This window comes from Aspergillus luchuensis, chromosome 3 (assembly GCF_016861625.1).
Source record: "Aspergillus luchuensis IFO 4308 DNA, chromosome 3, nearly complete sequence".
Classification (NCBI taxonomy): domain Eukaryota; kingdom Fungi; phylum Ascomycota; class Eurotiomycetes; order Eurotiales; family Aspergillaceae; genus Aspergillus; species Aspergillus luchuensis.
Genome location: NC_054851.1, coordinates 434,016 through 460,869, shown reverse-complemented (window position 1 = coordinate 460,869; position 26,854 = coordinate 434,016). Strand labels below are relative to the sequence as shown.

General features: G+C 51.2%; 7 protein-coding genes across 7 annotated transcripts; 4 read left to right on the top strand and 3 right to left on the bottom strand.

The window, feature by feature from the left end:
- Window positions 1–1,201: 1,201 nt before the first annotated feature.
- AKAW2_30152A (uncharacterized protein) lies at window positions 1,202–2,803 on the top strand (the record flags this gene model as incomplete). The annotated part of the gene is made up of 2 exons (XM_041686633.1): window positions 1,202–1,878; window positions 1,972–2,803. 2 exons carry the CDS (start codon window positions 1,202–1,204, stop codon window positions 2,801–2,803), a joined length of 1,509 nt encoding a protein of 502 aa, XP_041540599.1.
- Window positions 2,804–3,367: 564 nt separating this feature from the next.
- Window positions 3,368–4,481, top strand: AKAW2_30151A (uncharacterized protein; the record flags this gene model as incomplete). The annotated part of the gene is made up of 2 exons (XM_041686632.1): window positions 3,368–3,633; window positions 3,719–4,481. The coding sequence occupies 2 exons, from the start codon at window positions 3,368–3,370 to the stop codon at window positions 4,479–4,481; spliced, it is 1,029 nt and encodes a 342-aa protein (XP_041540598.1).
- A 333-nt stretch (window positions 4,482–4,814) lies between these two features.
- Window positions 4,815–5,438, bottom strand: AKAW2_30150S (gamma-glutamylcyclotransferase family protein; the record flags this gene model as incomplete). The annotated part of the gene is made up of 1 exon (XM_041686631.1): window positions 4,815–5,438. The coding sequence occupies one exon, from the start codon at window positions 5,436–5,438 to the stop codon at window positions 4,815–4,817; it is 624 nt and encodes a 207-aa protein (XP_041540597.1).
- Window positions 5,439–7,073: 1,635 nt separating this feature from the next.
- On the top strand, window positions 7,074–9,463 carry cdc48 (AAA family ATPase CDC48; the record flags this gene model as incomplete). Its single annotated transcript, XM_041686630.1, has 3 exons — window positions 7,074–7,268; window positions 7,336–8,827; window positions 8,877–9,463. The coding sequence occupies 3 exons, from the start codon at window positions 7,074–7,076 to the stop codon at window positions 9,461–9,463; spliced, it is 2,274 nt and encodes a 757-aa protein (XP_041540596.1).
- A 445-nt stretch (window positions 9,464–9,908) lies between these two features.
- On the bottom strand, window positions 9,909–10,532 carry AKAW2_30148S (uncharacterized protein; the record flags this gene model as incomplete). The annotated part of the gene is made up of 1 exon (XM_041686629.1): window positions 9,909–10,532. The coding sequence occupies one exon, from the start codon at window positions 10,530–10,532 to the stop codon at window positions 9,909–9,911; it is 624 nt and encodes a 207-aa protein (XP_041540595.1).
- Window positions 10,533–11,825: 1,293 nt separating this feature from the next.
- On the top strand, window positions 11,826–12,197 carry AKAW2_30147A (uncharacterized protein; the record flags this gene model as incomplete). The annotated part of the gene is made up of 1 exon (XM_041686628.1): window positions 11,826–12,197. One exon carries the CDS (start codon window positions 11,826–11,828, stop codon window positions 12,195–12,197), a length of 372 nt encoding a protein of 123 aa, XP_041540594.1.
- Window positions 12,198–18,437: 6,240 nt separating this feature from the next.
- On the bottom strand, window positions 18,438–21,656 carry AKAW2_30146S (Na+/H+ antiporter Nha1; the record flags this gene model as incomplete). The annotated part of the gene is made up of 1 exon (XM_041686627.1): window positions 18,438–21,656. One exon carries the CDS (start codon window positions 21,654–21,656, stop codon window positions 18,438–18,440), a length of 3,219 nt encoding a protein of 1,072 aa, XP_041540593.1.
- Between the last annotated feature and the right edge of the window lie 5,198 nt (window positions 21,657–26,854).

Here is a 26,854-nt window from a genome sequence, read left to right as displayed (position 1 = left end):
GGAACGAACGGGAACGAGTCAAGGGAAAGGAAGGAGGCTGGTTTGTTCGGGAAGATGAGCCAAAGCTTACCGAGGTCGGAAGAGTTCCTGAGCGAGTTGGAAATGAGATGCAGCAACACAGACAATAATATGGGGAAGGTCAACGCGGATAAGAGCAGTTAAGAGACCCAGTCAATAATAATAATAGTTAATCCACGGATCAATTCAATGGATGGACCAACACCTGCCCTAAGCTGACAGGAGACAGGAATCTAGTTCCAACTTCACCAAACACAGCTAGTCAAGTCAATTCGACTAGTGAGTGAGTAGATAATAGATAGTAGATAGCAGTGATTAAAGTATTGTTGCTGTTGGGAATGTGGAGGAGGAAAGCAGTCAATAATTAAAGACAATAATAATAATTTCACCGTCGGTCACTTCATCGGCAAATGGCGAATGTCGCCGCTTTAATACCCGCGGCCTCGGGCTGCCCGCCTTTCGGTCAGCTCCGACATGCGGGCAAGCATCTATCTTAAGGGTTCCCATGTCCACCTTTCCGATGCCTCGCTAGATCTGCTATGATTCTCTGCACTTTCCAGGCATTATCTGACTCTGGAATATATTTATATATAGTATTGATCTCATTATGACCGCTTTTCAGGCTTATCTCAAAAATCCGGTATTTCCTGATGGTCTATACCCTAAGAGGAAAGGCACTGGCCCAAAAGGTGCACGCCGAGTGCAGCCAGGAACAGAAAATAATCGAGCTTATTTTCAATATAACACTCATCTTGGGTATTTTTCTGATTCCATATCTGCTGTGCACAGTTCCTATCCACTAACAACTGCACAGGTAGAAAATGTAGCTCATATAATGCTGCTTATATAGAGATGAATGCTTCATCACAGCCCTAGGCCTTGCCTTTATGGCACTCCCAATCTGTAGGCCATGTGCACGTTTACCTAGCGTTCACAATGCTTCTGCTACCGTTCTGGCAAGCATCTAATTGCAAATGCTCGTTTGAAGCGTTTGAGTGCCGAGACAGTTGGACCCGGTCTGTGGTGAAGAGGCCTAACACGTCCACATCTCACACGATGTCTCAACGAACACTCAGACGTGTTTCCTTTCCTCACAGGAAACTTCTAAAGCATCAGAATTCATCCTTTGATTCTTCATTTTCATCGTTGTATCATACCAGGTCATCTCAATACTTGAAGAATCATGTCTTCTAGGTTACCTGTGGACGAGGAGGAACATCAGGAGAGCGCTTCGGAAAGGTCAGACTCACCACCCTCTCAGCTAGTCTTCCTCCCACCCCCCAATAGCGAGCCTTCGTCTGTGAGATGGGATCAGCATGCTACTTTCGAACCGGTTGTTGATCCGTTTTTCAACCTTGTGGCTCGACGAGAGGACGGCAGACCCCGTCTGTTCCCTCCGTTCTCGGGGTGGAATGAGGACGAATCTAGAGCTTGCGGTGACCCCTATTGCAAACACGATGTCGTCGTTCATGAGCATGCACTTGACAAGCACGAGACATGCGAGTCCTGCGGCCTTGTCCCGGCGCTTGGTTGGTTCTATCGTTGTGGTGTAGATATTACCGGCTTCTCCCACCGCATGGATCCTGGCCAGGCCCCCGTCCTCAGTCCTTGGATATCCGACGCCATCAAGGCTGGTCACTACACGGAAATACAGAAGAGAATATTGATGTGGCAGAAAATTAGGGTCCTGCAGACAGTTGCCGCAGAACACTCCGAACATCTTGTTGCTTTCCCTGTGACAGAAGTCATCTATGGCATAGGCGATGACGATGACGACGAGAACCCCCATGTGGACCTTGTCGAAGACGTCTCAAATCCCGATCCAGACCAGTTTGCCGAAGACCGCCCCTTGCTACAATCGTCAGTCTACCCTCCTTGCAGCCATCGCGCCTGCTACAGCTGTGCACCTCATCTTCAAGAACGAGCATGGGGCAGCATTAACGAGGTGTGCAGAGACACAGCTGTCAGAGCTCCCAGTCAGTGGGACCTGCGTGACCGCATCATATCGGATGCAAACATTGTCAGGAACTTGGGTCTCCGACGTTTTTCACCATCTCGTCCCGGAGCTGAATCAAGCACATCGCTCGCTGAGGACAGTAAATCACCATCGGTCCTGCTGAAGAAGCTTGTGGATAAGGCGACCAATAGTTCCGGCTCGTCTAAACATGTCAAACCGACTACCACTGTTCTTCCGGTTCTTACTGCCCAAGTTGCTGGGTCCGTTGCTGGATGTTTTACCAACGCCCCTCCTACCGCATCAGCTGTTGCTCGATCTACAGAACCACTCGCTACTCCATCTGCTCAGCTGAATACTCAGCCGTCTGCTGCACCACTCACCGCGCCCCCTCCGCCTCCGCATCTTGAAATTCCCGAGTGGCTCATGGCAAGTGACAGTTCTTCTGGCTCACTTTCCACCAGTTCAGGCGCTAGGAACTCGCAAGCAGGTCCGTCGCAAGCAGGTCCGTCGCAAGCAGGACCATCTGGAACGTCTCGACGGACCCCTACTATCTCAAGACATCTAGCGACGGCCCAAGGCGCATGGAACAGTATTAACAAGCATCCCCGCCGCCCGAATGTCAGTTCTCGCCCCCCACGTCCAATGGTTAGAGTCCCGGCAACCGTGAATGAGGAATACGAAGAAGATCATTGGTCCGGAAGAGGTCATGAAGATGAAAAGGACGATGTTGATGAAGACTACGACGAGGACGATGAAGATGACGAGTCGGGTGGTTGTCTCCTTGATCTCGCGTCTCGTGCAGAAGAGGACAGAGAACACCGTTCCTGAAGTAATGATCGACGAAAAGATACGAGCGCCCACAAAGCAACAAATATTATTGGCATACAGCCAGAAAGGTATTCAGCCAGTGGTGACGACAATCAAGTTGCTACTACTAGTATTACGATGTTCCGCTCTTCGCGGGATGAGCACGGAATCTTAGTTCCTGCGTGAAAACTACTACTTTTCCTTAAGTAACTAATGTGGGGGTACGAAAATTTCCTTTTCATGTAATAGTTTCTCATATTCCTGATCAGATTATGTCGACAGGTCAATCAATAATCAGCAAAAATACTTCTCTCAGTAACTAATTAATCATCAAGAATAAATGAAATGGACTCTCCGATTTGTCATTATCTAAGTGTTGAAATTGGGGATACTTACTTCAATATCTAATCACCATCTAATCTGTAAAAAAACCCACACCGTCGGCATCCCCCCAACCGCGGCAGGTCCATCCATCCATCCACCAGGACCCATCATTCCGAGCCAATTCCGAACCTCGGCACCGCGCCAAGCGCAGCTGCTGGTCAGATGCTTGATTGACGATCACGCTCGCTCTATTTCCCCCCAATGACAATAAAGTCCCCGAACTCCCCAGTGTCCGCAGACCTGAGCAATGTCGACATAAGTCACCACCGCAAGGAAACCACTATGACCGACCCCGAACCCTCCTCTCCACCCGCTGCTGTCGCGGACAACGAAAAACGCAACAATGAGGGGAACCCCCCGCAGGACAACTGCTCGCCGGTATCGTCAATAACCGGCGCTGGACGTCGCCGCCAACAGCTGCTGGCAGCTCTCAAGGCGACAGACCGGACAATCGACCGGTTCGATAGGTGAGTAACGCTCCTTGCAACATCCTCAAATTAAGCACCTCCGAGCTTCAATCCCACTAACTCCGACACCCCCCACACACAACAGACTCATATCCACCGCCGCCGGCCAAGAACGAGTCCTCGCAGTAACAGGCTACCTCGCACACACACTACACCACATTCTCTCCTCAGCACCATGGATCGCATTCCAAGCGCGTCTCAGCCTGCTCGCTCGTCTACGCAACAACCCTAAACCTCCCACCAACACTACCACATCCTCCTCCAAATCACCCCTCCTCGCCCTCTCCTCCCTCATGTCCGAAACCCGCTTCACCCTGCGCCTCCTCGGCCTCTTCCCCCTCTGGACATGGGGCTCTCAGACCCTGAAACACCCACCGGCAGATAAACCCCTCTACATCCTGACATTGCTGCAGGTGTTCGTGAACGTCATCTACCAGGCGCTCGAGAACGTGGGATATCTTGCGCAGAAGGGGATCGTGTCGAAGCGGTTTGTGGATCGGTGGGGTGGGATTGATAAGTGGTATATTTGGAGTACGAGGGCGTGGTTTGGACATATTTTCTTTCAGTTCTTTGTGCTTTGGAGGGGGACTGTGTTGAGGAGGAGGAAACAGATGGAGGTGGAGAAGGGGGAGGGTGGAGTTGTGGGGAAGGAGGAGAAGAGGGAGGCGTTGAGGAAGGAGATTCGGGCGTGGAGGAAGAGTCTCGTTAATAATCTTTGTTGGGCGCCGTTGTGTCTTCATTGGTGCTTTGAGAAGGGTATTGGGTTCCCCGAGCATTTGACCGGGTTGGTTAGTTTCATGGCGGGGGCTTGGGAGGTTTGGGATTCTTGGGTCGCTACGGGGTTGTAGTAGGGGTTGGGATTGTGGTGGGTTTCATGTTGTATTGAGCGATTATAGCATATGGTTCTTTTTCTTTTCCTGGTTGTTCTTGGCAGGGTGGTATACTATAGATATAGATCGGGATGGGAAGACGGATAGTTCTACTAGCTTGCTATGCTAGGAAAGGGTCTCATCTATCCATGTAACACATCCAATCATTTACCAAGCCAACGCCTGACACCAAGCAAGTCATAGTTGTCGTACAAATGGACAGTCTAGATCCTTCAACCGACCAAACGCCTAGTAACCAAGCCAGAACGTCTACTCCTTTGATCCATGTTCCCAGCGAAGCTGGACCACCCCCTAAGCATCCGGTGCCGACGTTCTCGCCAAATCGATCGTCGACGCGCGCTGAGCCGCAAGCATATTCTGATATATCTGGCTACACAAAATTCCATCTATAGGCCAGGTATATAGACCTTGTTCTGTCGACGGAAGCTCATTCATCCCCTCGTCCTCCTTTTCCTGGTTCCAGACGAACGCCCCCGCATCGACAATCCGCACACTGCTAATATCGTAGCCCTCGAACGAGTCCAGCTGAGTGACATGTGCCCGCACATCGACAAGCCTCATGAGCCCGCTCTCATATTCGTAGATCCTGTTGCGATGTTCTTCATTCAACCCGAGGATGAGCATCCCTTCGACTCGGTGCTGAGGGTCCTCTGAGGGCAGCATGACGGGTGTGCTGTCCGGGCCGAAGTGGTAGAGCTTGAACCCGTACACAGTTGCGTGCATCATGTATTTGGCGATGTCCGTGGTCTGCGGCATGTCGAGGAAGTATTTTAGTGCCGTGGGGAGCATTAGGACTCCGTAGACGAAGCGAGCTGCGCAGCCTGGCTTCTCGAGCAGATGGTTTACCTCATCGTCTGTCAAGGTGTTGTTTCGCGCTTGCAGGAAGTCCGAGGGGTAATCAGCCTTATCGTCCATGACTTAGAGTTATTAGAGTGGGACAAGTTAACCAAATAAGGCAAGCAAACGATCTATCAGTAGTAGTATCAGTGGTGCCCTGATGGAGAGTCTCGTGTTGCGTTGCGGGAAATGTCTCAGTGTGATTAACGTTCACTCATGAGGGAGGTTAGCTAAAGAGATGGCAATGGAAAGGTGATGGGTATATAGCTATACAAGGCCGTTAACAGAAACTTATATACTGATGGCCATGTCGGACAGGCTGTTGCTGTGAATACTCATTTGCTCGAGTCACCAGGACTGGTCAAGCTGTTGCCCCGGCGTGCAAACATAGCCCTGTGTGCACATAGCACTATATAAGGGAGCAGTATTCTGATGAACTCGCCAACTGGGCGGAAGACAGGTTCACACGGCTCTGGTCAGTTCGATGGTACATGTATACCCTTGTCTGCCGAATAGGGAAGTTCCGTTCATAGGCAGCAAGTTGCCGGCAAGGCAGTCGCCGCCCACCACAAGGCTATTGTCCTGACAGTGCCTTGGGCATGGTGATGCAGAGGCAGAGACAGCCTGGGCTGGTCCAGGCTGACTGATGCCATGCCCTCTGGCTGTCATAGAAGCACTCTGTGCATGCATGCAGGGAGGATAGCTGCCTCAGGCAGAGGTACAGACACAGGCACAGTGTTACCGGGCGGTGCAATGCACACGCATATCTCCGACAGTCACAGCAGAGTGAGAGGGGAGCAGCCACAGTGACTCATTTTGTGCAAAAGTATCATGGCTTATAAAGCAACGACGGAGTAGAAACACCTGAAATTAGTTGACCCCAGATAAATACTAGTTAATTGTAGTAGTGGTTAGTTGGGGGACGATCAAGAGTGGATACGACCGGCTTCCATACGCTTCTCTCTCCTCCCCAGGCGGTGGCGGCAACCGGGTTTGGTGGCTCGTGAATCTGCAACAGCTTAAGTCATCAAGCCCCGGTAGGGCCTGGCACTATCGTCACCTCTTAACTGGAGCTCTCTCTGCCATCCTCCGATCTCACTTCCAACTCCCTCCCCCTCTGCCATTCCATCTCATCCTGTCAATTTATTTCCCTCCCTCCGCCATCTCTTTCGGTCTGGTGGGATTTGTATCTCTGTTTCGTTTTCTTATCACCCTTCATTTTCCGCTTTGTCCCTGTTGCCGAGCTTCACCAAATCCGGTACAGCGACAGTCCTTGATACGTACCCAAGTGTCTACGTTGCTTTACGCGCCTTATCCAGCTTCCCCTCAAGATGAGCGCAGAACCCGATCACACCCACGACAAGAAGAGGGTGAACCTCCAGTACGTGATGGAACCTCTGGCATCAACTTCTCCATCGTTCCAAGAAGCTAACCTCATCGCACAGTGACGCCTCCGGCGCCGACAAGAAAGAGGTAAAGACTTTTGTCTGCAGAACGGGAAGGGACCTTGATGGCGAATACTAACAACCATCGCGAAATAGGAACTCGACACCTCGACGGCTATCTTGAAGAAGAAGAAGAAGCCCAACTCCCTCATGTAAGCTAGCTCTGGCCTTGGTGCGGGGATACTGGTTGGGTACTGACTGTCTGGGTGCTAGTGTCACCGATGCCGTCAACGATGACAACTCCGTTATTGCTCTCTCCAACAACACAATGGACACCCTCCAGCTGTTCCGGGGTGACACCGTCCTCGTCAAGGGCAAGAAGCGCAAGGACACCGTTCTGATTGTTTTGGCCGATGATGATCTCGATGATGGAAGCGCTCGCATCAACCGTGTTGTGAGACACAACCTGCGTGTCAAGCACGGCGATATCATCACCGTCCACCCCTGCCCCGACATCAAATACGTGAGTCCTACTGCTCTCGGCGGTATCCAGGCGACTTTTTACTGACCTCACTTGTTCTCATCTACAGGCCAAGCGTATTGCCGTTCTCCCCATCGCCGACACCGTTGAGGGCCTCACTGGCTCCCTTTTCGATGTCTACCTCGCCCCCTACTTCCGCGAAGCCTACAGACCCGTGAGACAGGGAGACCTGTTCACAGTAAGAGGTGGTATGAGACAAGTGGAATTCAAGGTTGTTGAGGTGGATCCCCCAGAGTATGGCATCGTTGCCCAAGATACCATCATCCACTGCGAGGGTGAGCCGATCCAGCGCGAGGATGAGGAGGGCAACCTCAACGAGGTCGGTTACGACGACATCGGTGGCTGCAGGAAGCAGATGGCTCAGATCCGTGAGTTGGTCGAGCTGCCCCTTCGCCACCCCCAGCTCTTCAAGTCCATCGGTATCAAGCCTCCCCGTGGTATCCTCATGTACGGTCCTCCGGGTACCGGTAAGACTCTGATGGCTCGTGCTGTGGCCAACGAGACTGGCGCTTTCTTCTTCCTGATCAACGGTCCCGAGATCATGTCCAAGATGGCCGGTGAATCCGAGTCCAACCTGCGCAAGGCCTTCGAGGAAGCCGAGAAGAACTCCCCTGCCATCATCTTCATTGATGAAATCGATTCCATCGCCCCTAAGCGTGAGAAGACCAACGGTGAAGTCGAGCGTCGTGTCGTCTCTCAGCTTCTGACCCTGATGGACGGTATGAAGGCCCGCTCCAACGTGGTTGTCATGGCCGCCACCAACCGCCCCAACTCCATCGACCCTGCCCTCCGCCGTTTCGGTCGTTTCGATCGTGAGGTCGACATCGGTATCCCCGACCCCACTGGCCGTCTGGAGATCCTCTCGATCCACACCAAGAACATGAAGCTGGGTGATGATGTCGACTTGGAGACCATTGCCGCCGAGACCCACGGTTACGTCGGTTCCGATCTTGCCTCTCTGTGCTCTGAGGCCGCCATGCAGCAGATCCGTGAGAAGATGGATTTGATTGACCTCGACGAGGACACCATTGACGCGGAGGTCCTGGACTCTCTGGGTGTTACCATGGAGAACTTCCGTTACGCCCTCGGTGTCTCCAACCCCTCCGCTCTCCGCGAGGTTGCCGTTGTCGAGGTGCCCAACGTCCGTTGGGAGGACATTGGTGGTCTGGAGGAGGTCAAGCGCGAGCTCATCGAGAGCGTGCAGTACCCTGTCGACCACCCCGAGAAGTTCCAGAAGTTTGGTCTTTCTCCTTCCCGCGGTGTTTTGTTCTATGGTCCTCCTGGTACTGGTAAGACCATGCTTGCCAAGGCCGTGGCCAACGAGTGTGCTGCCAACTTCATCTCGGTCAAGGGTCCTGAGCTGCTGAGTATGTGGTTCGGTGAGTCCGAGAGCAACATCCGTGATATCTTCGACAAGGCCCGCGCCGCTGCTCCTTGCGTTGTCTTCCTGGATGAGTTGGATTCCATCGCCAAGTCTCGTGGTGGCTCTGTCGGTGATGCCGGCGGTGCCTCTGACCGTGTCGTCAACCAGCTCCTGACTGGTAAGTTAATTGTCTCGATGTACATGAGTAGTTGCTAACTTCCAAACAGAGATGGACGGTATGACTTCCAAGAAGAACGTCTTCGTCATTGGTGCCACGAACAGACCCGAGCAGCTTGATGCCGCCCTGGTCCGTCCTGGTCGTCTTGACACCCTGGTCTACGTTCCTCTGCCCGACCAGGCCTCTCGTGAGAGCATCCTCAAGGCCCAGCTCCGCAAGACTCCTATCGCTGGCGACATCGACCTCTCCTTCATTGCCAGCAAGACCCACGGATTCTCCGGTGCTGATCTTGGCTTCGTGACCCAGCGTGCTGTCAAGCTCGCCATCAAGCAGTCCATCGGCGCTGATATTGAGCGCCAGAAGCAGCGTGAGGCCCAGGGCGAGGATGTCAAGATGGAGGACGAGGAGGTCGAGGAGGAGGACCCGGTGCCGGAGCTTACCCGGGCACACTTCGAGGAGGCGATGAAGTCGGCCAGGCGCTCCGTCAGCGACGTGGAGATCCGTCGCTACGAGGCATTTGCCCAGAGCCTGAAGAACTCGGGTGGCAGCAGCTTCTTCCGCTTCCCGTCGGCGGGTGAGGTGACGGACAACAACACGTTTGGTGAAGCCGGCAATGACGACAGCCTCTATGACTAGATTGGTTGCATGTTTCCAAGTTAGTTATCCATCTGCACTACTACTACTTAGAAACAGCGGGTTTTGAGGCCGGGATATAGCCCCGGTCGAAATTCGTATTGGGTTACAAGTTTCCTTTTCTTTTCCTTTCCCGTTCTGAGATTGCGAATATCTGTCTCGCATACTGAGTGCCATAATATTAAGCTTAAAGAGTAAATGAATTGCACGTCTTGGTAGACAATCCCCAACTGTTGTACAAAATAATGAGGCATGCATACATGCCCATGCTGGTATCAGGATAATGCAACGCCGTCCGTAGTAAACCACCAAAGCAACGCCGTAAGCAATAGCCTGACAAGAAGTATCCAGATAGATAAACCAAACCAAAACACCATACCAACACGCCAGCCACGAAACCAAACGAACCACCACACCACACCATACAGACAAGCCACCCACATATCATTCATTTAACCTTACTACTCCCCGTCTTCGACTCCTTCTTCACCTTCTTCATCGGACTCGCCGTTTCCCCCCCTCCATCCTTACTATTCTTCGACCCCTTACCACCACTCCCACCACCACCACCACCCTCCTCCTTATGCCCATTCTCAACCTCCCCCAAAATATCCCCCCCATCCTCCGCAACCACCACCTCCCTCAACACCTCCTTCAACGCCCTAACCCCCTGCTCCACCACCGCCGACGGAATCCTCACATCAAACGCCTCCAGATCCCCAATGCCGCTACCACCGTCCTCGTCCCCACCACTATTATTATTATTCCCATTGCTTTGTTGTTTCGCTTTATTCGCCTCTGCTAGGACAGGATGTTTCCTCCCCTCCGCGGACGCTACTACCGCTTCGAATACCTCGTCGAATCGCTCGCATCGTCCGCCGCTGAGGAGTTCCTGCGCGAGTTTCCGGATCCGTTCTGTCCATCCGAGACGTTGGAGTGAGCTGAGGAGTGTGGCGTGGAGGTCTTCGAGCGCGGGTGTGCTGGTTAGGTGCAGGAGGAGGTCGGATTCGAGGTCGGTGGTGGAGGTTGGGGTGGTTGTGGTGGGTTGGTTGGGGGAGGACGAGGAGGGCATTGTTGGTGTTGCTTCTTGAGGGGGTGGAGGGTTGGTTGAATCGAGGTGACGACAGGTAAGTAGGTGGGCGCGGCGCGAAGCGGGAACCAGGTGTAGCGCTTGCGTTTCGTATAGACGGTGGTCAGGTCACCCAGCCAAGGGAGATAGAATAGTGCGTTCGAGCTAGCGCAACAGGTATCAAAGTATATATGTATATATAAAACCCAAATCGATAGTAGCGTGCGACTTGCTCGTTCGAAACGAGAGGGTACAATATCTGCGATCGCGATCGGTTAGCGGGTACTAACTACGGTTCTGGAAAAGATTGCGCGGGTTGATGTAGCTTTCGCGGTGTCCATGGGGGCGGTAGGAGTTTTATTTTTCTGTGTGTTTTACCTGTCCGGTTCGCGATGTGATAGGGAGCGTCGGAGCAAGAGGTGTAAAGGTAGAAAAAGAAGGGGAGAAAGAGGGGGGTTGAGGAGAGAACTTGGGGGCGAAGAATAATCCTAGTCCGGGGAAAGGCGAGCCTTGCGGTCGTCGGAGGTCAGCGCAGGAACCGCCGATAAGATGGGTTGCCGCTTTTGATTAGCGGGAATCTATATAGTAATGACCATGTTGAGAGGTCATGGCATGAATGTGGTCAGGCTTGTCGTTAATTTCTGGAGTACTCTAAGAATGTAGATTATAATGGGGTTAATTACGTGAAGTGCAAATGGTAGGGTATCTCTCACGGCGAAGCTGTTCAGCTGCTGCTGCTGCTGCTGCACATGACCGCTGGAGCTCTATCTTATGCGCACAACTCCTGCAGCCAACAGACTAGACACCACCCACAGAGCTACTATCTTCGTTGAGATCATATATAATGAGCTATAACGATGATTCCGAGCTAATCGGGCTTGGTCGAGTTGGACGCGTGATACGCTTCGGAGACATTGCAGTCCAAACGGCCAATGTTTGGACTGTGCCTGAGGGTGCATCCGAGACGATGATTATCAGCTACGAGCAGACGACTGAGCTAAACAAGCAATCTCTAAAACATGAAGGGCATGTGTACAGCCATCTTGGGCATGTCCCAGGAGTAGTAAAGCCCTATCACATCTCCGACACCGAGATTCGAATGCCGTACCTACGCCAGGGTTCACTGAGCCACTGAGCCGCTATCTACATACTCACCATGATACTGTGGACAACAGTCGACGATTACAATGGCTCCAGGAAGCTGCACATATCATCCATCGAGTACACGAGCGGCAAGTATTGGTGGTCGATATTGCGACACGCAATTTCCTGCTTGATGAGGATCTTTCTCTCCAGATGTGCGATTTTACCGAATCTACTATTGTCGCGGACAATGAGGATATGGCAATCTTTGTGTCTGAAGACTTCGCTTCAGTCAAGTCCGACATCGCGCGCTTCGGCTCGATGATGTACGAGGTGATCACCGGAAAGCAATTCAAATTCTATGTTATCCCCGACATCGAGACCGACCTAGTCGATGATCCAGTGTCCAAGACATATAAAACCTGGCCGACCGATGACAAACTCCCAAATACGAACCCTTTATTCCTTGGGGATATCATCAAGCGATGCTGGTCCCGGAAAGGATTCCTCACAATGCAGGAAGTTTGCCACGCCCTAGATAGTTCCGGTCACAAAAAGCCAACGGATATTCTTACGGAAGGTTAGCCGCCTGGCATCGCATCGCATCGCATCACACCGCACTGCATCTACTATAGGCGTGAATAGGCGCGCGCGAGAGAGAACGCGGGGGCGTATCCTGAACATGGCTATTCAGGGTACATCTGATATAAATAGCATCCAACGGCGGTTGGCGCATCAAATGGACTTTGACCAAAATGCAATCATTGCGCCGGGGTGGGTATGGGTATACATATACCATTTATTATACGAAACTTACGTAGCCATACATGGGGATCCACTACCCTCGAGGCACAAATAATCTCCCTCCCATTAGTTAAGTTGCTGCATGTAAGCAACAAGGAGGGCTTGAACGATGGCTGGCTGGCTCACACCCACATGTTCGTGTAAGGTTTTTTTTTTGCTGCGAGATGCCAGGGATTGAGGTGTCACAACCGCATAAGAAAAAAAACACATGATTGCGGGATTCCTGGTTCTTAGTGCTAGCTTCGCAAGGGGAGGGAGGGATGTTGATAAGATGTACGAGGTAAGGCAGGTATGGTTCCGTTGTTCCGTCGTCCACATGCCGCAATGCAGGATGGACCAGATCCGGGCGCTTAGTAGTTGCTTCCTTGATTCATGTGGACAGCGCACAGTGAGGGGGGTGAGGAATATAGTAGGGTGCTGGCTTTTTCTCATGCGTGCGATATTTTGCTGTTACTTACTATGGGTCGGATATTTTGTCCCCCCGTCTGATGATGGTGGGATCGGCGTGGCCGATGGAAAATCTCCTGAGTTGGTGAGTAGATACTATTCAAGTTATAGATTGTTTGTGTTATACTGCCGCCTCAATAGCGGCGGCTCAATAGTAGAACACAAGCGTGCAAGTGTTGCTCCGGCTGCTCCACAGTTATTGAACCCGTTCGTAGTATGAATTGTTCTTAGCTGCAACGGATGAATTTCGGTGGTCAAGACTTTAGACTCGGCCTTCGTCTACAATCTGCTGTAGAAATCGGTCATTATTCATTCCCTACACATAGAACCCTCGTCGACTATACGTAAGCTCTATCTAGTATCTACTAGCTGAGGTGGGGATATCGATGGTGCAAATAGACTTCTACGGAGAGTCAGGCACACGGAGACAAAGCCCTTCGGCGATAGTATCCGAGGAAAGTTAAATATAGCACCGGCCATCCAAGCCCGAGTGGATTGGAGGTAAAAAAACTGCTAGGAAAAAAAAAAAAAGGGGCAAGGGGAGGAAGATGATGGAGACAAGTGGAAAAGAGTTTTTTTCTGATGGAGCCATGGATGTCCTTGCATGGACATTCATCGACAATTCAGCGTCGAGATGGGGAACGAATGGCACGATGACAGCGGAGGATTCGGACCCAGATAGCATCCGAAAACGTCGAGGCTCCGGCACTATTGAATTTTGACAGCGCCTGGCTTGAATAATAGTGGGCATAACCAACCCCCCCTCTGTCCACTGGCCGTTAAGTCTGCCGGGCGATGCTTCTGGTTTGCATGAACCCCCATCAAGTCATCGACACTAGTAGCATTTGTGTGATAATAGTGCTGGTCACTAGGATGGGCGCTTCGTTAGTGTCCTCATTAAATCGCACGGAACTTCAGCCAGGGGATGGGGCCCCGTTTCCACCATTTGTTCTTCTCAGTTTTCAGTTTTCTGCTTGGAGCAATTGTTTGGCGCTTGGATCCGGCGATGGCTCTCCTTTTTAATTTATTTTCTTCAACCCTGACTTTTTTTCTGTGTGGACTATCCGCCTGCTGTCTGCGAGATGCGTCACCAAGTGATTTTGCCCAGCATCTGGGCTGGGAACGAAGCAAGGATGAGGGATCCATTAACGGAGCCAGTTACTGGAGAGGGGGTCGGATTGAGCCGATAAACGGCCGACAGTAGATTTCGTAGGTGCCATTGATCCCCATCATATGGTAAGACCAAGGATATTGACTTAACCCACTGGGATGAGCTAAAATGGAGATGCCTGAACTGTCTATGTAGAATGGATGGATGGATGTACAAGGAAAGTGAGCAGCGGAGAGTCCAGACCGGCATCACGTGTGGCGATCCAACTTTAGAAGCGCCTCTTGGTTTTCCCGTTCGGCGGTTCGTTGGACTCCGCGCCCAACCAGCTTCTTGTTCTGTTGCTCTCGTCCATCGCTGCCTCTCATCTGCCTGTGGATGTCCACCCTTTCTTCTTTTGACCACCCCAGTTCATCAGTCGCCCTGCCTCGTGGTCTTTGATCTCTCATTATTGTCGCCCAACCAGCTATTCATCAACGAGGGAGTAGTTCTTCATTTTCTCCTCCCCTTTGGCCCATCTCATCATCCGGTTGGACCCCCAGAACTTGGCCGAGCTTCCCCGCTCTCGCTGTCGCTGCATGCCTTGTTGGCCTCAGGATCTCCCCTCCGCTCCTCTTCCATCACGGCTGCTTTCCATGCTTCCTCGTCTCTTCTACCTCTTCTTTACGCCTTCTTCCTCTCCACTAGCTCTTTTCACATCTTCTCTCTCTTAATATTCCCCGTCCTCCCAACTTTCCTCCTGATCAACTCCGCGCTTCACACCTTCGGACCATCTTCACTGTCGGTGTCCTCATAACTCACCCGCTTTCCGTCCCTCCCGTTCATGTGGCACGCCTGCTCGACCAAGTTTGGCTCCCAACACTCTTCATCCGGGTCGTTAGTCCGTGATTGACAACTTCAACGCCTTCTGTGCAACCGGACCCATCCTTTGTGCTCAATCTTTGGCGACTTGTCTCGGGTCTAGAGGCTGGCGCTTCGCTGAGTCTGCTAGCCGGTCCGACGTCCTCCTCCCCAGCCCCCTCCTCTACGTGTCTCCGGGCGTCGTCACCGTTACTTGAATGAATTCATTCGTCATGTCTCTCCATACCTCCTATCATGCCGACTCGGATGCGGACGACGAGTACGAGCGCAGCGTGATTACCTCCCCCCATCTGGCCACCGACTCCGAGGCCTCCCCTTCCGAATCAGAATTCCCGTCAGCAGAGCATACTCCTACGACTTTAGCCAATGTGGACGAGAATCCCCGATCGCCCCGAACGATCATCACGGAATGGACTGCTGAGGAGTGTGCCAACTTTGTGGCCGCCCTTGGTCTCCGTCAATACTGCGCCGCGTTTTTAGGTGAGTCCAAGGGATCACAACAAAGGCGCTAAGACTTCCGGGTCACTGACTGCGTGGTGTTTGTGTTACAACAGAAAACGAAATCGTCGGCGAAGCCCTCATTGCTTTGAAGCATGATGAACTCAAGGAGATGGGGATCGCGAGTGTGGGACATCGATTGACTATCTTGAAGAGTGTGTACGAAACGAAAGTCAAGCAAGATATTCCAATTGATGCAGATCACTACATTCCTCTTTGTATGTCCATGACTTCCCTGATTTGCAGATACTGCCTGTGATCTGTCTTGCTAATGTGTTTACTTCGGTAGCCGCGGACCAAAGTATGAACGAAACCGCCACTCAGGACGATATTTCCCGGTTGATTCGGTCCATCCGCGTACGAGACGACCGTATCATGTCTATGGAGTCAGAAATGCGACGGATTGCAGAGGAATATCGTCGACTGCGCGAAGAGCTTCTGCCCGTGTTCAAGATGGCGAAAGACAAGTCGCAGCCGTTGCCCCCGCCGTCTTCTGTGCCAGGATCCGGGTCGGAAGGATACCATGATGGGCCGACGCTCACATCGCCATCCGGAATCACTCTGTTGGATCGTTCTGGAAGTATCCTATCTCGGACGTTCTCCAAGCGTAACCACACTGGCGGCACTACACCCAAAACCAACTCCCCTACCCATATTCCTCCGTCGATCCACGAGGGTCGCATGTACAGCGAAGGGCTAGATCCGTCCACCGCGAATTCCTCCCACTTGACTATGCTGAACGGCAAGTCGCAATTATCTCCAGGCATTCCGTCCCCGACCTCTCCAGGCAATCAATATGCTCCACAGACCCTAGCCTCCCGGGCATATACACAACCGAGTTCCAGCAGCATAAACCATGTTTCACACAACCACCACGACGATACCGCGGCGTCACAGTCGCGGCCGGATCGTCTAAACCCCACACCAACACAATCTACGCGCCCCGACATCCCCACTCGTTCAGACTCAAGGGCGACTCAGGATCCACCTAGTGTGGAAATCTTCAAGTCTTTCCGCGTGTCGATGGACGATCCATGCCACAAGGTCCTTCCGGCTGCACTCAAAAAATACAATATCAACGCAGATTGGAAACAATATGCACTATACATTGTATACGGTGATCAAGAACGTTGTCTTGGGCTCGAGGAACGTCCACTCATTTTATTCAAACAGCTCGAAAAGGAAGGACGCAAGCCCATGTTTATGTTGCGAAAGCAGGTCCATCCCATCGATAGCGGCATGTATTCCGGGGGAGGGTCTGCACCGAATAGTGCCGGCTTTGAGGGGGGACGACAGGCACAGATCAATCTGCCCGGCGGTGTGCTGTGAGCAGCGCACCGCAGCATTATTCTCGATGGAAGCATCATTACGTTTAATTGTCGCTTGAGATACCCCCGGACCCTGACATGGGGTCATTTCATTCCTCCCATTCTTCTCGATCTTCTCTCAAACCATTTATGCGGGCTTCTGTCCTTGTCTCGATTCATATCATCATCATCATATCAGCGGTGTTACGGTGTTGGGGATCCCGGAATAGGAAAAGCTCATAAATCAGCGTGGCATTTGTTGGGTTTCTCTCTGCACTACTATCTCTTCTTTCATACTGGCTACCTTATGTCTGAGTTTCAACACATACTATTTACCATCTTAATTTCTCTGAATAAACTTCTGTCTACCTTTATTTTAGATCTATCATGTCTACTTCCGGATTCATGCAACATTCATCGTGGATTTGTACTTTTCGATGTCGATGTCATTATTCTCCATGCATATCTTAAAGATTTCGGCATAGGTAGATGGCTTACATTCTCCCCCCAGCATACTTGCCTATCTAATCACAACCATTCCAGAAATTTACTACCAATCATATATCACAATCGACTGTATAAAGTAATAGCGCTTAAAGGCATATAAACTAGTCTGTGGTCAGTTAAATCATACTAGAGAATACTAATAACTGAACCTACTATTCTATTACATGTCTTTGTTAAAAAGAATAAAAAACCCTTTAGTCATTACTACAGTATTTACTCACTAGTATTCTACATTGTGGCAAACAACCTACTTACTTAGTAGTTACTTAGTATCCAGTCTGGCTGGCATATATCCTCAGGGACATAAATAAGTATATCTATCCCATATAGTCATGGCTTGAATGGACTAGAGATATACTGATGTGCTATTGGACATGTACTACTACTGGTTAGGCTTCACATGCTAGCTTATTCTATCAGTAGTAGTAATGATGCCCGCTGCAGTTTAGTAATTACTACTATTACCAGTAGTATGTAACTGGGTGTGAAAGCCCGGGGTGTCTGTTAAGTACTACTATCTCTAGTATTACTGCTAGTTGATAAGGGGGCCATGAGAAAGTATATTTTAGTGCTGTGGCGTTACTACAGAAATCAAAATCTGATAGTACCAAGTGTGGCTTTAGTGGTAGGTACTATCTAGGTAGTTACTTAGTACTACCACCCCACTGGTGAACTGATGTACTACTGAGCAGAAGATTGATTTGTACATGAAAGAAGTGGTGAAGATATGAAAGAAATAGTATACTATGTCATATATGTACTTCTCGTACCCATTACAAGATCATGGTGCTAAACGTAGGCACCACATGTCAGCAAGTCCATCCCATCCATCATTCTATCAGTCAATAACAGTAGCAATAGTACTGATCCACAGTACACCACAGCAAGAGGCAGCTGGGCTGAGCTGGCTGGGTTGCACAGCGCGGGGCACCAGCAGGCGGTGGGTCACAAACAAATGCAAGTAAAAGGGTAAAGTAGTTACACAAAAAAGTGAAAGCGCGCTCTATACATGATCGCATCCAGCCATGCATGCAAAACGAACACCAGATGCTCAAGAACAAGCAAACCCATAACCGAGCTCTAGGAAGGACCTGCTGATTCTTGGCTCAGTAGAAAAGAAGAGCTTTCTACACCGCAAGTGGCTTTGGTTTCACCGCCCTCCCCTTTTCTTTTGCCCCCCTTCTCCTTGGGCTCTTATATTACCCCCTTCAAGAGAATTCCCCTTTCAGCTTCACTGCCCAAAGTTCACTTTCTCCCTCACTCTATGTTTGCTGCATTTTTCGTGGGTTTGTCTCAATTTTCACGGCCTTTCTCGCCGCCCCAGGAGATGCTCCGTCGACTTTGACTGCGACTGTGTCGGTTGTATGGGGAGTTATTCTCTTGTCCCTCACTGGAATTCTCGCCCGACTGTTGTCTGCTGGTTGGGGGCTTCGTGCCGTCGGCAAAGGAGACCTTCGCTTCAGCATCGTTGCCCTCATCGTCCGTTTCCTCTAGAAGAACATCCGGATCGTCGGAATCCTCCGAGTCATTGATTTCACCAAGCGCAGCCAGACGACGGCGGCGTTCCGCTGGCGTTTCACCCGTGTCATCCAAATCCGCTTGCTGGGGAGGACGAGTGAGTCCGGCCGCTTCGCGAAGTTGAGCAGGCGGAATACGTTCCGTGCCATCATCATCGGAATCCCGTCGTGACCGGGGACGCGATCTCGGAGACGTGGATGTAGGACTGAGGTGGGAACTGCGACGTTCCTCGGCTGCTGTGCCACGTGTGAACCGTGCCAACGAAGCGGCAATGTCGCCGGGCACTTCCACGTCCGATTCGTCGTCCGTGAATTCGCTTCCGGTGCCAGTTTCATCATCTTCGGCGACGGGGGCAGGGGCAGGGGCAGGGGCAGGGGCAGGGGTAGGCCGAGAGGCCACTCCAGGGTCTGAACGGCGGCGCTCTTGCGATTCAGCCTTCTGAGCCTCCTGGCGAGCCGCCTTCTTGACCCGCTCGGGGGCATCGGTCTCTTCGACCACATCACGACGTGCTTTGGGACCAAGGTTACGAATCTGTTGGGCAAATTCATGTTTGGTCATGCGGCGACCCTTGTGCTCGACGCCTCTCTTGCCCACATCATTGTCATCAGCCAGGGTGAAACGCAGACCATCATCCGCCAGCCAGTCGTCTTGCGCAGCCTTGCGGGCGGCCTGCGATGTTTCGCCTTCCTCTTCCATACCGAACCACGTACCCATCCTTGTCAGTCCGCGACGAACAGGGGCATCCGTCTCAGGCTTATCCCCAGAAGGAATGGAATACTTCTTGATGACTTCTCCGTCTTCGTCCTCAACAATGATGGTGTTTCCGAACTGGTAGGCGTGAGCGGAGCGACCTTTGGCCTTGGCAGGCTTCTTCGATGCTTCTTCAGCCTTCTTCTTTTCTTCAGTCTTTCTGGCCTCCTTGACCTCTTGGTCTTCGGCACGACCCTTCCCAAGTCCAATCCACTGGCCGAAACGCTTACGAGCCTTGTCCAGCGGGTGCCCGGTCTTTTCGCCAACGGCCTGCTCAATCTCCTCTCCTTCAGTCTTGCCATGAGGCTGGCTGCGGGATTTGGCGTATTCATCCGATTGTTGCTGCAACTTCTGACGTTGTTCTTCCATATGACGCTGTTGCTCCTCAGTGGACATATGACTGATATCCTCAACCTTGAGAACGTTGCCTTCTTCATCTTCCATAACCATGTTGTGACCTTCCAGATACACTTCGAGCGCAGGTTCGCGTCCAAACTTATCGCCTTCCTTGGAGGGCGGGGACGCCTCGCGTTCGATCTTGTCGCGCTCCCTGGACTCATCCCTCTTTTCCTTTTGCTCATCCGACTCCGTCTCCAGCGGGCGTTGAGGGGCGATAGCTGACTGACTGATCGGGCCACCGGCGCCGTCGGTGCGTCTGCGACGTCTGCGGCGCCTCCGCGCAGATTTCCCACCCGTCGACTCCGTATCTTCGTCGCGAACCCGACGCAGGAAATTACCTGGTACGCCAATGGGGGGCAGGGTTCCCGGGGGATATTCCGGCTCATTCGACGATTCGTCCTCATCCGGTTTCCGGAACGACATGGATCCCTTGGCAAGAGATTGCACGCGGGGCAAGCGGTTCATCCAAGAAGGACCCTCCTCGTTGGCGGTGGTGTAGGACAGCGTGATGGTCAAGGTGTTGATTCGCTTTCCGAGGGTGAAGACGGCAATGGATGAACCATGGACCAAGATCGAAGAGATGACCATGAAGGTGGTGACGGGCCAGATCAGCTGTATGATATAGTAATTAGAACTTCCCGGACCTGGCAAATCAGCCTCAGACCAGGGCTCCGTGCTGTCCGATTCTAGCTCCGCCCGAGCCAGGATGGAAGCGAAGATGGCTCCGACACCAATGGGGCCGAAGTGGCCGGCGAAGAGGGCCTCGCGCCACGTTTTCACATCTGGGATGATCGGTTTCAACATCAACATGATGGGGATGCGGCGGAAGAAAATGACGAGGAGAGCGATGACTACGAGCCGCCACGGCACGAGCCCAATATCCGGGTTGTTGTAATCCTCCCAAGGGATGATGGCTCCGAAGTAGACAAAGTAGGCCAAGTTGAGCAGGAGATCGATGACGTTGGACACGTGCGACTCTTCTGTTTTCTCCGTAAACCAACCGTCGTTACTGAAGCCGACACCGGCCGAGAAACCTATCAGGAGATCGTCCATGCCCAGCAAACTACCTGAGCCGGCGCAGAAGACGGCCAGGACGAAGTAGAAGACCAGGAAACTCTCCCGATCAATCAAGCCCTTGCGCTCGGCGAATTTGATGGAATGACGCGCGAGGTAGCCAATGACGAAACCAAAGATTGCGCCGAACACGCACTCGTAGAGGATGGTCACACAGAACCAGTTGAGCGACACCTCCCCGGCATTAGGGCGGTAGCGCCAGATGTAGAAACCCAAGTAAATGAAGGGGAAGGCCATGCCATCGTTGCAGCCCGACTCTGCCGACAACAAGTCTCTCAAGTGCTTGGGAACTCGTCGCGCGAATTTACCTTTACCTACGACGGACGAGGCCAAGACGGGATCGGTGGCGGTGACGCACGCGGCGCACACGAGACTCTCCAGCCAGGAGAGGGGAGGCACCATCCACCAGATGAACAGACTGGTCACCAGCCAGCCCCAGGTCATGACGGGCACCAGCAGCAGAAAGACCGATTTCCAGTGACGTTCCATGTACGCCTTGGGCAATTCGACGCCGACGGCAAAACACTGGACGACCAGGACGATGCGAGAGCACTCGAGGGTGATCTTGTCGACATTGCCCCACGAGTTGGGATTAAACAGGTTGGCCGCATGAGGCCCGAAAATGATACCGCAAAGGGTAGCCACGGTGGCTTCACCGATGTACAGCTTCTCCTTGACAAACAAAGAGCACAGCATGAACAGACTGGTGAAGCCACCTAGAATCATGTAAGCCAGATGCGGCTTATCGATGTCCAAATGGTCCCACGCCATGGTTGCGACGGGCGGACGGGATCCCGAACTAGCTACAGAGGTCGTGCGGCGGGCGCTTGCTCGAGCTGCGGGATGGCTTGATTTAATTCCTCCCCGCGCAGCCCGTGATCTTCACCCCGATATAGCCTTGCACCAGGCGCCGTAAATCCCGAAATTACCTCCACCGATCGGACCAATGCGCAATTCAAGCAAGGGAGATCCACCTCAACTGTAATCAACCAACGCGCCGGGTTCCCGCATACCTCGGGGGATCAGGAAACGCGGACCGAGCTGGAGGGCGACGGAGGCCGCGGAGAATAGGCGAGGACGGAGGAAGATAGGGAGGGGGGCGAGGCGGCGCGGTCGTTTCCAAGGGCGTTCGCGGGTGCGTCCTGCAAGGGGGAAGACAAGATGCCTAGGTGAGCGCTGGACGTGAGATAAGTTCCGGGGAAAAGGAAGAAAAAGGGATGGTAGTAGGAGGAGAAAAAAAGGAAAAAGAGTTGGTCCGTGTAACCATCGAGAAGGAAAGTAGACTATGAGGTGGGAGGGAGGGTGTGAGAGAGAGAGAGGTTCCGGGCTTACCAGAAGAGGCAATGGATGGTTTATCCGGAAGATCTCCGATAATACTGACCGAGGGAACCGCTCAAGATGGAAAATAAAAAGAAAGAGAGAGAGAGAGGTAAAAAGGTAAGAGGGGATGCGGTCAGGAAGAGGAGAAAAGACCGGGGAGTTAGGGGAGGAGTAAGTAGTAAGTAGTAAGTAGGAAGTAGGTAAGAGGAAATGCGTCCCAAGAAAAGAAAGGGCGGGAGAGAAGAGAAGTAGTAGGGAAGTTAGACTAGTAAGTAAGTAGTAGTAGTAGTAGAGACGGGGAAAGAAAAGAGAAGCTCCAGGTTTCTCTCAGCCCAGCAGTGCCGGACCACCAAAGCAACCAAACCCCAAGGCAGTAAAAGCGTGGAGGGACAAGAAAAAACCAAGAACGACTGGGCGTCTGGGCAAAGACTGGCGAATGGCCGGGACCAGAAGACCGGGAATTTCCTTCATGAAGATGATAGGGATACCAAGACCAAAACCAAGCCCGAGACCCAGTGCCCGAGCGGCATCGTGACGCTTGATTTGATGCGAAGGTTGGGAATGCAGCCCAGCACCCGAAACGAAAGCGATTACGCAGGAAAAGGTGACGGGGGCGAAGGAATCAGAAAGCACGGATCAGACCGGGCGGGGAATGGTGCGAATAACTCTCTTTTTTCCCTATTTCTCTGCCACTGTACAACTAAACTTTTAGTTTAGTCAGTAGTAAGTAAGAGGGAGGGAAGCACCGACAGAGAGAGAGAGAGTAAGAGGGAGGATCCATGGTCGTTCGCGGAACGAACAATTTTAAGGCTTGGCAGAGCGGGACTCTCGTTTTTAGATTGCTTCGTTTCCTCTTCTCGCCCGTTTCTAGTCCCTCTTTTTTCTTCTTACCAGCTGTGTACTCTAGCTACAGTCTACACATCCTCAGCTTACTCTCTCCCCCTCTCTTCCTTCATTTCCCGAGCATCCCTTGGCATTGACAAAGAGTACTTGGTTGGCATCCCACTTGGTGACCTCGCGTAGAAGTTGAACCCGCTCTCCAACTCGGCTTTCTCTTCTCCCTCCCGGTTCCTCCGGGACCTGATTCCATCCATCCATTGATAGTCACGATGTACTAGATAAGTAGCCGATTCTTTTCTTACTTCTCCCGAACATCAATCAGCAGCAGTACCACCTGTCTCTTTTGCCCCAGACTAGTTCCCTCGATCTGACCTACCGCTGGGGAGATTTCCCGTGTAACCTGGAGATAGATAACTCGATAGATGGAAGGCCTAGATACTGTAACCAGCCAAACGTGTGGCATGTATCAGATGGAGGATGCAGGATAAGTTTGATCTCGTGTCAAACCCTCATCTCCAGCTGCTTCAGACCATGACAGGTGTGAAGGGAGACCGTGTCACCAGTCACTTGTTACCAAACATTCTCCTCATCATCAATCATTCATCACACACACCAGCTGGTACCAATCACGTACCATGATGCCCATGCAGTAACAACCTCTTCATTTCTCATGAGACCGGGGCTGCAACCAACATCACCCACCTTACCCGCTCGGGCAAGCCGGGGGGGCTTATCGCTCTTCGCCCTGCGAGGCTGCCGAGACTTTTCCTGCCGGTCTTTATTGGCGGTGAGCCACACTAACCCGTTAGTGTCAACTCCACAGTGGGGAGCAGCCCCTCCGTCCATCTGCCTCCTGCCCACTTAGAACTTCTTCTCTCGCCCGCCACTTACGCTGCCTTGCCCACGGTCTCTTTCCGCTTACTACCAATCTGGTAAGTCAGTGGTAGTTCAATCAATTCACCCACCCACTTCCGTCTCCATCATTCCAGGTCCAGCATTTTCCGATTACTCTCCCCAAGGGAAAGCACTCTGATTGACTGTTTCGGTTTGGTCTAGTGTGGACTAGATCCAGCGAGTCAGGTACACCAGATACTTAGAACAGGTACACCTTCGCTTACTCCTTCTGTTACCTTCATAGTGGACTCTACCATTCAAGCTCTTCTCTGGAACTAAGTAAGAATTGACTTGAGGTGCTCGCCATACCCCCCAACTTATACAGATTTTATCCCATTGTCTATTCTTGTGGATTAGGACCGGAACTGAGCGGGTCAAAACCTGTGACAGATATCCAAAAATAGCCATTACTTTTCTACTGCATATGAGAATCCCTCCTCGATATGCTTACAAGAGCACGAAACAGACTGAAAGCCCGCAAACAACATGCTGCGTAATCACTTCACCTCCACAAAACCTACACTATCCTGACGTGTCTGGTCTAGACAGCAGAAGCCATATCCCATGCAGATATACCTGGTTTGGTAAGTAATGTGTGAGTGTGACAGACTGAAAATGTCCGCTTATAATTAGCGCACCAAACACTTGCAACTTGCATGAATAGTAGCAGGTGGGCTGTGCAAACAATTGACTCTGCTCTATGCTATTACGCCGGCTAAATATTGTTCACGCTGCACGAGGAAGGTAGGTGGGCATGCTAGGTATGTGATGCCGCACCGTACGTTGCATCCAGACATACAAAGAGTGAACAAGAATAAAGTTCACAACAGAGCCCAATCCAATGCCCGTTTGCCTTGGCAGGCATGGAGACCCAATCCTCGCCGTTGAGCGAGCTGCATGGGAAAAAGCCTTCATAGGTTGTCTTCTAGCTGCAGGGGAACATTGAAAGTAAGGAAAGGACAAGACAAGTTGGATAGATCTATCACGTTCAATATGATAGGTAGTTGCCTCGACGAGAGCACGTTCGAGTGTCTCCCACCATCATACCAATCAAGCTTTGAGACAAACTCAATTATGTCTACCCTTCATTTGGAGACTCGAGTCTGTGCCATTGCAACCCCGCGGAGGTGGTCAAGTGGACATGACAGTAAGATGATAGCATTGAAGCATAACTGAGATGCTTTGAACTCTACTAGTTGTCTACTGTTGAATATAAGTTCATATAACACTGTCCTATATACTTACTACATCTGCCACAGTGCCGTAGTAGTACGTTCTGCAATACCGACTAGCCAATGAACATAAGCCAACTTGTCACATTCAATATATCTACTGACAATCAAGCCATAATACAATAGAGAAAACGACCATATCATAACATTTTTAAAATATTGTCCATGTCACTTTGACATAAGTATGTCACAATCGGGATACTATGGCAAATGCAATTATGCAATTAGTATTATAAAAGTCTTGATTACTTATCAGGCATAATAACAAAAAGCAATTTCACCACACCATCCCCTCTACTAGTCTCCTCAATAGCACTACTACTATTGAAGTCCAATTACTTATAAACTTGGGAAGGTAACGCAAACCCATCGACTACTAATTGTAATAGTATCACCTCCTCCTTTCCAAAAGGTTTCCAATTCCTCCAATACCTGCTTCTTATCTGGCCTTGCCTAATAGTAGTAAATTTCAATTGAAGCACTGGAATCTAGGGAATAATTCGATGCAGGCATATATCACACCACCCCCACCCCCACCCACAAACCTGAACTACAAGTACTACTTAGTATGATGGAAATCCACCGATGGGATCTATCTACCTACCACCTACTGCATCTGCAGTCTACGGATCTTGCTTGAGTCAGTGACTAAGTACTTTGCAGATAGATAACTAACTAACCGATTACTACTACCCCTTAGTAAGTAGTATTAGCAATGCTCGGCAATCAACCAGTCATTACCTATGTGCAGTGACCTGCATAAGAATATACTATATACGAACGAGTTCCACGTGAACAGACAGGAACTGACAAGAGATTTGATACGTAGTACTTGGTTCCTGAATGCAACTACTACTGCGTAGTTCTGTAACTAGCCAATGAGGGTCAGGGGTGTTGTGGGTGATGATGTCTTCGCTTTTATTTAACCCGGCTAGCGCGCGAGTACACAATACTAAATGTCTAGTTAATAGTTCGTATTGGTAGAATACCTCAATTGATGTATTGTGGGTGAGTGGTTGGCGATCATAATCTGTGGCGAGGGTTGAGAGAGCTTTGATTTCGAGTACTATGCATCTAACAGAATGCGTGGATATAGTTCTACTTATTGCCTGTTGGGTCTACTACTTACTCACTATTCATGGAAAATTTCGGGATAACCCACCAGTCACCTGAACTCAAGTCACCTGAGGGAGAAAAAAAATTACCAGCACGAGGCAGACAGACAGATGGACCCACGATGAATGCCTGATTTGACTTGGTTCTGCATGCAAGTGTGTTACTCTCTCCTGCAGGTCAGTCCCAAAAAGCAACCCAACCATGTGTCAAAAGATCAACCCTGCAATCTGCAGCCGACCACGGAGAGAACAGGAGTCGCTTGGAAGCATGACAAACAAACACATCACGGGCAAAAAAAAAAAAAAAAAAAAGAAAAAAATCAAGGAGAAGACAACAGAATTCAGGCTAAACAACACAGCAGCATAGATGGAACAGCGTCGTAGCAAATACGGCGGAACAGAGGAGGGGAAAATAAGCGAGACATTATGCGCGTGAGAAGCAAATAAACGTGACAAGATTCTGAGCCAAAGACTACCGCCGGTAATTCCCACATTGACAAGTCACACACATTTATCAAGACATACGTGCCAACAGCGACACGGGGAACAGACTGGACCCGGTCGAAGT